General features: G+C 36.4%; 1 protein-coding gene across 1 annotated transcript in view; it reads right to left on the bottom strand.

Moving 5' to 3' along the window:
- Positions 1-11,509, bottom strand: part of LOC140147409 (uncharacterized) — a 29,185-nt gene extending 17,676 nt beyond the window's left edge. The window contains exons 1-5 of the mRNA XM_072169187.1: positions 11,482-11,509; positions 10,296-10,367; positions 9,662-9,783; positions 7,429-7,582; positions 2,353-2,487 (exon numbers count right to left, since the gene is read on the bottom strand). Coding sequence (XP_072025288.1) covers positions 2,353-2,487; positions 7,429-7,582; positions 9,662-9,783; positions 10,296-10,367; positions 11,482-11,509 — 511 coding nt within the window. The remainder of the gene's footprint in view (positions 1-2,352; positions 2,488-7,428; positions 7,583-9,661; positions 9,784-10,295; positions 10,368-11,481) is intronic.
- Between the last annotated feature and the right edge of the window lie 624 nt (positions 11,510-12,133).

A 12,133-nucleotide genomic window follows, 5' to 3' on the forward strand; every position in this document is an offset into this window, starting at 1 on the left:
TTTTGGTATAAACTACCTGTACTATTGACCCGTCCCTCAAATGGTAAGACTTTAACAATTGAAATGGCAGACATGTTTACAACGCAGCCTACATCGAATCATTTGCTATTAATGAAATGTCCGCACCCCGAGACTTTAATCCTGGTATTAATTATTTATTAGGTTTGTCGTTTGACACGAGTTCATTTACAACGCAAACCTATATCGAATCATTTGCACCCGCAGGACTGATTAATCCCTGGTATGAATTATTTATTAGGTTTGTCAATGCAATCTATTTTCATTATCTTGTTCTTTCAGCCCTTTTCCAACATAACTCAAGAACCACAGGACCTACAAAAGTATATGTGATATTTGAATTGAATTCTTCTGCACACTATGAAATGATCAATGGAATTTTTTTTAAAGTTCACTACTATTTGCAAGATGCTGTGACCTACCAAATCGCAACAGTTTAAAATAGTTACTAACTTTAAAGCAATGATTAACATGATTAACTACCATAGCAATTCGCCGTAGAATTAGTGATGTAACAGGATCAACTACCATAGCAATAGGTTAAAACAATTGGTTAATATATCGCCTGCACTACAAGCAGGTTGCACTAATCGCGGTGTATGTCTGCAATCACAGATTGAATACAATACTGCTCTTTTCAAAGATACTAATCTTATAAGCGCGAGTTATCAACATGATATGAATATTCTATAGAATTACGACCCAGGACTTTATCCCTGTTCTTTGACAGGGTTCAATGCAGATGTACCGCGTGAACGTACTAGTGCAGTGCGATATATTCAAAAATAGTTTTAACCTATTGCTATGGTAGTTAATGTATACGGCGAATAGGTTAAAACAATTTTTGAATAAATCACCTTGCACTACAAGCAGGTTGCACACATCACCTGTATAATTATGTCTGCAATCATTCATAGATTGAATACAATACCGCTTCTTTCAAAGATACTAATCTTACAGGTGCGAGTGATCAACATGATATGGTTCAATGCAGAGGTGCCGCGTGAACGTACAAAAATAGTTTTAACCTACTATGGTAGTTAATCCTATATATACATCACTTCTACCGTTCTACACCGATATGTATTTATGTAGGACTACCCTTTTCCCGGACCTTTACCATGTCGGCCGTCTAAGAGATTTAGGCATGATGCAGTCATGTCTACAGTAGAATTCATCTGGACCTTTGCAGGACTTAACCCCATTAAAAGCTATTAAACCAAGATAACACTCATTGAAACAGCTCAACTGATTAAATCGGATCTTCTCTGGTTGTGCACAAGTGACTGTTTTCATGTGCGATATCGCAATAAAGCTGGTATTCATAGCTTCAGTTGGGTAACCGATTATAAAGGAAACGAAAGGAAACAATGTTATGTGTGGCTTTGTTCACGAAATCAGACAATGTCGTGCTTTTTGTAAACCAGCATTCTTGAAAATGAGCAACATAATGATTTTTGACTTAACACGGTTTAGAAATAATTTTTGGTGTTATCTGTCGTTTACATGTCCTTCCTAAAACACAAAAGTACGACCCTCTCCAAACACCTAAATTAGCTAAAAATTTAGGACATGTTACAAAACTTTATTTTCTAGAACCTATTTAGAATAATTTAAATGTAGCTTTTACCGGTTTTTGTGGCATCCTTCAGAAGTGAGCGGTCCGATACCAATATTTTCGGTCAAATCTCCATTCAAATAACACGGGGAGTTGGCTAGCTATGCCTTGCCCTCACTCATATTTTACAAAAGTGCGACCATTTCTGAACATCTAACCTAGCTGTAATTTTAGGTCATGTTAGAGAAATATATTTGCTAGAAGTTTTGGAGAATAAATAAAATATTAGCTGGTTATTTTTCACACAGTGATGTTAACTAGGCAAGTGTCCATTCTCCCAACATACATCATTTGTAGGGGTCACGCGTCAATGGTGAGAGCACTGTGTATTGTGTATAGGAAAACGGACAGTAACTGCAGTATGGTTTACCTGAAGTCTACCTGAATATAAAAAACACAAACACACATTCCCACATGGAACAACAATATATATCTGATATTTAAAATTATATGAAGTTACGGAAATGAGTATGTGAGTGAGTGACTTTTAGCGAGCGAACGAGTGAATGAGGGAGTAGAAACTAGAAGTAAGAATTAATTATTCAGGTTTGCATACGATTTAATATCTACATTAGTCAAAATATTTCGGGATTGTATTCAAAAAATGAATAATAAAATGAACAATACGAAATCAAAGCGCAGTGTACATGTAACTGATTTGAAAAAGCACTTTCATTTTGTACTCAAAGCAGTCGATGTATAAGATTATTACTCACCAATGCTTTCGTCAACAATTTTCTCCATGATAATGACAGCTGAGTCTTCTTTTTCGAAGTAAATAAAAGAGGTTGCAAATGATACGAGTTTCACTGGACATAGACCATACCGTATGTGCATGGAGCATACACTAGCTTACACTGATGTATTATAGTTGACGTGACATACTATAGAATATGTGCTTTAACCTGCATGACCTGTGCTATGACAAGTTGGTGGTGCATTTTCCAAAGTTGCAAATCGAAACCATGCACGCGGTCGAAAAGCGTGGTCAATTACAATGCGCGGTTTATTCTTTAGTATTATTGCTTTGAAACGCACGGAAAGGAACAATATAAAATGCACCCATCAGGGGAAACCAAGTTAAAATCCAGGTAAGTTAAAAGTTTAAACAGAACAATGCTAAAATGCAACGGGGAAAACCAAGTTAAAATCCAGGTAAAAGTTTAAACAATCCAAATTAAAACCATAATACCGGCGCTCTAGAACTGTTCCAAGTTTTAATTAACTGCTTTCTATCATTTAAAGCCATATTATAACATTTGCTGAGGAAGACGCCCTCAATATTTTTCAAAATTCTTTTTTAACATAATTATAATGTACCTAATTAAACTATCATACCTTGCATAAATCAAGACTCTAGGTGCTATAGTTTAGTCACAATCCGAGATTTGGAATAAAACGCAGGAACCGTCGTTTTATGATTACGATGGAAATAATTATTAGTCGAACGCGTACTCGATGTTCATAACACAGTACGTACATGTACATGGCGACACACATAGAGGATCGTGTCGTAGCACAACCGAATGGAGTGACACGCACTGACGACATCGGCGCTGGTAGTAAATTCCAATTTTCTTTGCTTTACCCCAGTTGTTCAGCTTAAAATTAAAAGAGGACATATCTGACAGTAAAAGCTAACATTTTATGGAAAAGAAATACTTATCAATATTTTGGAAATGTTATAACATGGCTTTAAGATAGCATGGTACATACAATTAAAAAACACTTAAGGGCTGGGGTATGAACGTTTGCACAGAAATATGTGTTGAAAGATAAGAGCACGGTAAGGTTATGACATAACAAATCGAATTTTCTTGAGTTGGTAACGTTAAAGAGCCCTTTAAGCCCTCACAGGCCTAGAAAGTGAAAAAGAAATAAAAAAGAAATACAGAAAGAAAGAAAGAGAGAAAGAAAGAGAGAAAGAGAGAAAGAAAGAAAGAAAGAAAAAAAGAAAGAAAGAAAGAGAAGGGAAAATATTGGAAAATACCATAATATTTCAGTTTCATATTTGTTATTACTCAAACAAAAATCGCCATTTTTCTTACGTAGACATGTCCAGATTTTTTACCCCTCATCCCTCTGTGCAGATATCACACCACCAAATAAATCCCCATAGAGATATGTACTAAATTTGCCTTAAAAAAACGTCATTTTTTCTTCGCAAGAGCGACTCAGTTCTTAGCGACAGCTATGATGGTTGAAATTAGCCGTAGCCTGATCCCTCTGACTGGGACAAAATATAGGTTGACCGTCATTATTGTTTACGACTGGCCCTCGAAGTCTACGCTACGCTACTGCCTCTTACGTACGTTTTGTACTTAAGTGAAAATAGCGAAAATTCTGGCTGGTCCCTAATCCTACAAGCCTGGCACACAAGTATGGCAAGGTTCGAGACACGCGTTTAACCCGTTTTCAGTTAAGCCTGGTCTTACGACCTCGTTCGGTTTTGACGTCATATCATCTACACAATATATTTGTGTATAGACGAATCCAATTTCACGCATTCCTGCACCTCAATGGCAGCTATAGCCGCGACGGGGACCCAACTATCTTACCTAAAATGTGAAATGATGCGGCCTTGAAGGGTATTTTAAACTGCATTCTATCACCCGTGTTACACGTACACAAAAGAATGATGACAGTTTACAACACAAAAGAATCTGACATCGAATTTTAAGTGGGTTTAATCCTTCCAATTGGGCACTCACAACATCTGTTTAGTGCATGCGGGGACCGAAAATGGCCGACCAAATCCTGACCATGACTTGGCTGAAGTTGGCTTGTTGGATTCGTCTATAGGAAAATCATTTTGAAATGTAGTACAAACATAAAGAAACAGTATGTAAATGAATGTTCTATATGTAAATATGAATTAGGACTATCAAAGGATTTTAAACATACTGACGTCATAGATCAATCTTCGTATTATGTAGCTCATCCTATCTACAGAAGATGTCTTTTGACCTAAACAACCTTTAACATGTTCATTATGATAAAGAAGATTGCCTTTTACTCGAATTCGCCCGATTTCATTAGAATTTCCAATATTTCGAAATTATCTTCTCCTGGTGTAAACAAGAACAGTGTAAAATTAATCAGTGCTGTGTAATTGGAGAAATTCGTTGCTGACAAACACTTGACAAATTGTACATTATACCCTTGGCAGAATGTGCGGTATAAAACAAATTTGGTGTCTTTTCAAGCTTATTTAAAACCTTTACAGCTATAAACAAAAACTCACGAAGTAAAGGTTTGTCATGCCCTTGAATGTGGGAACTTGTCACATTTGGTTGAGTTTAGTATTCAATTTACTTGTTACAAAATTTTGTGATAGCATTACAAACGTAAAAAATATCATGTTGCCTCAGTCGAATTGGAATTGTAATCCTGTCCCACTTAATTTTTTTTTTTTTTTTTTATTGAGAGCTTCATCTTGTTCGTCAGTGAAATAATTCTTCCAGTCTCCAACAATACCTGTGAACAAAAGAGAACATAATATATTGTATAGTCAACACCTGGTCAACTTGTTTGTGCTATCCGATATAGACGATTCTAATTTCACGCATTCCTACACCTCAATGGCAGCCATAGCTGGGTCCCCCATTAGGTCTATTCCACCTAAAATGTGAAATGGTGTGGCCTTGGCGGGGATATTAAACTGCATTCCATCACCCGTGCTACACGTAGACAAAAGAATGATGAAAGTTTACAACACAATACAATTCAACATCGATTTTAAGCGCATTTAATCCACCCAATTTGGTAGTAACAACACCAGTTTTGTGCAGACGGTACCCAGTAATGGCCGACTGAATTCTGACCATTGCACTTGGCTCGATGGATTCGTCTATAGCGATTTTCATTCCTTGTCGATTATCCTACCAATATTACGTACACACAATGCAGCACAATGCATTTTGCGATCGAAAGTGTTAGCCAACCTACCCACCCAAAATATGGTTAACTTATCATTTGATTGGTCAATTAATATTAATTATTTTTGACATTTTCAGAAAAAGACTACTGCAATCCGCGCGAGTGCAATAGTCAATTTTTCATTGCACGCACACGCAGCTACCTTGGCAACGCTGACAAACGCGAACGTATAGCGCGAACGGTGACCACCTCGACTCGCCGATTATAGGTGTGGGAATCGCTTCTAAAATAAATACACTTTATATATATAATTAAATCTAGTTTGATTTCTTGGTGATTTATGAAATTAAGTTGAAGACATTTATAATTTATAGATGGTTATGAAACAAATATTTAATATTTTTATTCGTTAAATGGAAAAGAATATTTTCATTCGGTAAAATATGAACTGTTACTGTTCCATTCAACTGGCAAAGCCTCGTTGAATGGAACAGTCCACATTTCACCTCATGAAAATATTCTTACCATTGTGCTCATAAACATTCAATATTTATATACTATTTACCTTTTCGCATAAATGACAAATTACTTTTGCCACGATTGTTGATTGAATCCGGATTGGTCATTGGATTCTTTTTCATACTTCAAATGTACTATGCTGTGTGATCTGATCTAGAATATCATCCGAGTAATGGTAGCCAAGAAACTCGCATATCCGCCTCACTGCAGCTTTCTCATCCTGGTGGCAAATATGTAAATCCTAATATAGAATGCTGAATAATATTACAATAATTTCCTTTGTTCAAAGTATTTGTATTCAAGCTCAATGTAGAGTGTGACATTGACAGTGTGTTCACTATTTTTAGCAAAACATTGATTGTGAATAATAATGAGCATGAAGAATCTTAGAAACCATTTATTTTTGAGAAAAAAAATATCAATAGACCTGCCAAGACAACATGCATACATATCACATTCTATACTTGATCCAGTATGAGCACCAAGAAGAAACACTGGGCAAAGAGGAGATTAATTAGTTTCATCGCTTTTCATGTTCATAATTGCCAGCATTTTCAAAAAAGGAATCTCTCCCCGAAATTCTTCGTCGTCATATCATTAATTAATATTATTCTAATGAGTCTAAACAAACTTCTCTTCGACCATGAGACATGATACAGTCATGATAACTTGTATAAACCTACAAACCTTTTTCATATCCTCGTAAAATAAGAATAAAATATTTTCATCATGTCTTCTTTTCCAGTATCCGAGGACATGGTTATACCATTTACCATAATATACTGCGAAGTAAGGTGAATATAAAATATAGTAAATAGTTTGATACCCATCCTGAATATTGAAAGTTGTCTTATTTGATATCATACTAAGTGCATGTACTAGGCACACCGGAAGTGACGTCACAACACGGGACCTTTGCCTTGAAGTGACGTCATAACGTGTAACCATTGACCCTAGGTGACGTCAAGAGAGGTGCTTTGCCCTGGAAGTGACCTTTTGACCCGGACTGACATTTTGTCCCAGGAGTGACCGTTTACCCGTGACCATTGATGCGGGAGTGACCTTTGACAGGTGACCGTGATACCATTTTTTGACCCGGAAGTGACCTGTGAACCTGAAGTTAGAGGCTCATCAGAGGACGTTATTTCAGGTAAAAAGATCACGCGTCGTGATGTAACTTCTGGTATGCTTAAGTACCTACATTACTACTGACATCATATGTATGCCATGATGTAACTGCCATCCAGCAAAAACGGTTTACAAAATACCTTTAAATAATGAATTTTAAGAGATTAGGGAAAATCGTTTTTATTATTTAAATGCATTATTGAAATGTTTTATGCAAACGTTTTTAGATAGATATTTACTGAATTTCTTGTGCAGTCACTTCTTACCTTCTCCTGTTATGAAATCATCAAAGAACTTATTCCACGAATCGTACTGAGGAAGATTCGGTGACCAATTATGACAATGATACAAAGACACAGCCAAATCTTTTTGGGTTACGGGCTCAAACGTATACAATCTTAGCTTTCTTAGCGACGATATCTGGTGGTATCAAAGTGTGCTGGTAGATGAGATTTCAACAACCGTGGTGAAGGTATGAGATTGATCAAATCAAATGGGGAAGGGATAGATAGTTTCCCCTGTGGAAATTAAACATCACTGTGATTGTTAACCAAATGTATGTCTGCACCGCTATGCTATGATTGAGGCAAGAAAATCAAAGGTCCATTCAGTGATTTGCTCATCGTAGAAATCATCAAAATTCAAATTTTGGCACCTTTATTAGTGCCATATTCATTAAATTGTCATTTCAAAAAATACCAAATGACAATTTGAATGACTTATCCTTCACTTTTAAGCAATTTATAAACAATTTTATTTTTTACACTTGCGCTGAGATAACTGAATGGGTCTTTAAGTAGAGATATAACTGAGATATTAACTACATGGCTTCAACTTAGTCTCAACTGCGGTTTCCTCGGCCAAATTTTCATAGCAAAAATACCTAATGACAATTTTAATGACTAATCCTTCAGTCTTAGGCAAATTATAAAAAATTTGATTATTTACACCTTACACTGAATATGCCTGATTCAACAAATATTTTCTTTCCTTTTAAATTGCTAACACGAGTGAAATAGTGTAATAAAATCCATCAAAAATGCATTTGGGGTTTAAAAATCAGGATTTTCTTTGCTTGTATTTATAAAGTACATACATATCAACAAATCTCAATTCTTCGAAAGAAACAACGTTTGGAGTAGAGTACACAGCCGTGTATAATCGTTTGGGTTGTCTGCTAATTTTAGACTTCAACTCAGTTATTCTTAAAATTCAAATTCCTTCTAATAACATTACCTGTTTTAAACTGTAAAGAAACATTCGAAAGGCAATCTTCATCATGCACCAGAATACAATGAAGCTCTTCAACGGGTGGTTAAACAATTTAATCTATCATGTGAAAAAAAAACCATTTCATGTTGATATAATTTCCGAAAATTTGTTGACATGATGTATTGTTCAAAATAAACACAGGTTATACTTAATTGTATAAAAGCCCAAAACATTTACAGTGATTTAATATTCGGAATATTGCTTTTATACCTTATTAAAGGAACAGTCCGGCAATCACAACTTTATGCCTTATATGTTAGAAAAATAATTATCAAACACAAATCATGTGGTTTTTTATTTAAAACAAACTCATATTGACTTAAGAAACGAATAAAAACAACCGTCTTTCACCACGCGATATTCAAATTACCCGGGTACCGTAATTGCCTGTGGCAATGACGACCCAGTAACACAATGAAAGCTGACGACAATTGAGCACAAATAACCATGATGTCAATTGCCACGGGTAATTTTGGCGCGGGAATTTTGAATATCGCGTGTTGAGAGCCGGCTGTTTTTATTCGTTTTTATCAGTTTCAGTTTAGATTTTAATCTATTCGTTTTTATGGTCAATATGAGTTTGTTTTAAATAAAACCCGGTGATTCGTGATTGATAATTGTTTTTCTAACATATAAGGCATAATGATGTGAGTACATTTGGCCCCAGGCTTTCTGAGTAAGTACTACTTTTAAGAGTCATATTTTTAAAGCTCCTCACACTTTCAAAAATAACTGGAAAGCACACTTATCAAACAATTATTTTACACCATCTCTGCGGACATGGTATTCGTTACGGAGAGCTGGCTAAAATTTCTGATGATGTTATTGCTTGTGAAGTAACGCCTCGCGGATACAAGTTATTCAATGTACCCCGAGCTTCTGAGAATCACTATGGCGGACTCGCAGCTATAGTGAAAGAAGAGTTCGGACCGTCTGTTCCCGCGGCCTGACGTTCACAACTTTCGAGCATGTTTCACTGACTCAAATAGCAGTATGCTCTTTACCACTCAAATGGTTATATGGTTATATCTTGTCATTGTGGCACATTATTTGCCGAATCGAATATAAAACCGCTTCTGCAAAATTGCCGGATGCGCAAAACTGCTGTAGGCCTATAGTAGAGGGCCGATAATCGACCCTTAACGATCTGGTTTGACGCAACTGAAATAACAAAAACAAACGGCCTTTCAAAAAGTGCCCTTCCACTGATATACGAAATACATGTACCTTAGGCTTGGGCGCATTTAGTTCTATATAAGGAATGCGAAACATTGTATGACCCTTATTCGCCTTTTCAACGCTTCCACCATTCATTGCAAGGTACATTATCTCTTGTGTCCATGTAGTTCCTGTAAAATAAAACCAAAAAGAGATAAAATAACTGCGAAGAAGAACCTGCTGCAAAACAAATAATTCATCCATTAAGAAGGGTGATCGTATATTTCTTAATGAGGATGAAAGCATATCCCTGATGAAAGACTTCTTTCCAAGACATTTCCATTATATTAACCCTTTGAATATATATCTTGCCGTCGTAGCCGAAACCTTTGTTGACGCCTCCTATGTCACCCGTAAGCATACCACCCTAAATGAGGGTTTCCTATGTGTTCCCTGAACCCCTCTGATATCTCATGCCGTCGTAGCCGAAACCTTCGAAACCTTTTTGTTTTGGCTAAACTTCCCACACTGCCTGGTAATAAGTTACCGCATTTTTATGAATGCTCTTTAAGTTATGTTCGATTCACCTGTGTGTGCATTGTACATCTCAGACCCATCTGTAATATGATATTCACGGTATTTTTGCCTAAAATGACCTCGAGATAATAATTTGCGGATGAAAAAGCACGTAAAGTATTCCAACCTGCTTCCGGATAGGTAACAATAAACACATCATCTTTCCTGGCTTGCCAATTTGGCATCTTGTCAAGGGTAGCTATTGTCACATTGGTGTCGCAAAACACACTCCTTTATATTCATAAAGTTGCGCCTTAACACGATCTGTTGTATGTTCCAATGCTTCTTGCAACACCTTAACTGATAATTAGAAACGGATTTTGATTAGCCATATATGTAATGAATTTATACGCTCAGTGGCGCAGCCAGAGAGGGTGTGCAAAGGTGGAAGACCGAGCCCTAAATCTGATGGAATTTCAGCTCAGCATTTATTAGAGAGGCTGCAATTTCCAAATGCCGTGATCATGCACCCGTCTGTCTATTCAAACGCACTCTCCTGTATGGAAGCGAGGTCGCGTATTTAGCCAGTTTTGAAGATTTTTCACGTACGATATAAACGTGGGGACAACGTTGAAAATGCGCCAAATTTGTCCATTTAACAATTTATTAAAAGACAGTCGGGATAATGAACGTACGAGGGAATATCTAACTATTAATATGCAAGAACTCATTATAATAAAATAAAATTATTATAGCAGTGAGCTGTGAAAATTTGACTTCATTCATACGCGCGGTTCATACGTACAGATTGTCCATTGAAATGCGTGTAAGATCGGCCGTATGAAACAATTGCGATTTGTCTTTTGATACAAAAAAATTGACACTTTGTACGAAGTCACGGCGGTTTATGCTACGCGACTAATTTTCACAACGCTACGCTACTAACTTTTACCACGAAAAGTATCATTTTGAAAATAACGTCATCTTAATCTACCAAAATAAATGTGGAAGTTTTTTTTAACCATGTTTGGGAAGCACTGAAATAGGTTTAAAGTCTTTCGCCCTCTTGTGACCAGATCAGATGTTGGTCTTTGTTCCACCCGCCTTGTGCTCCTTCGTGACGAAGGAGCACAATTCTTCTTGGATCCAAGACTAGCAATATGACATCATATTTTACATTATTGTGCTTGTACGTGAGATTAAGAAGTTTTACGATACGAGAGTAGAAGGTGAGGTTTTTAATATGATGTTGGTTAATATCTGTCTTGAATATTTAAAGGCTCATTATTCAGTACCATTCTTAATCAAACTTATAAACGCCACACTGTTTTAAATCGAATAGAAAAAAACTCAATATAGAAACACATACTAACCTGTACGTAAGTCAAATATTTCGTCCATTTTATGCTCTATGTGTATTTTCTAATTACCATTGGAACCCATTATAATCAGGCTCACCCTGTACAAACTGAGAATACCAATTCGGAGGACCGCGCTCTGCACTTGTCCACGGGGCACGTCTGTTTACGTGATGAACAGTGAACTTTGTATTGTGTTGTTCAAAGTTCGAAGGTTGTTATATCAGACTTTATACGAGTATACGCACTCAGAACGGTGGTCACCAGCTTCTTTTGTTATGCATAGTCGCGCTAAAAGTCGATTGATACATGTTGAAATCAGCACAATTCAGAGATACATCTTTTGATTTGAAATTAATTTTTCCGGTCAAATATAAAGCAAAAAGTGAAAAAGTATAGTTTGACTTATCTGTTAAAATTGGGGTGGTCGGTTTTTTTTAAACTGCTCCGATTTCAGGGAAGCTATTTGGGAACGACTAGAGGAACTATGCCCATCAACAAACTAAGGACCTGAAATTTCTCACGCATGGGATTCATTAAATATCAATATTCATCGTTGACACCATCATTACGATCAATACCGGAGCATCTTTGCAGTTGCCAGATGTCGTCCAATGAGATGAAAATTCGTAAAAGTTCAAGGTTCAAAGTCCAGTATTTTATTTTA

This window comes from Amphiura filiformis, chromosome 3 (assembly GCF_039555335.1).
Source record: "Amphiura filiformis chromosome 3, Afil_fr2py, whole genome shotgun sequence".
In the NCBI taxonomy this organism is placed as follows: domain Eukaryota; kingdom Metazoa; phylum Echinodermata; class Ophiuroidea; order Amphilepidida; family Amphiuridae; genus Amphiura; species Amphiura filiformis.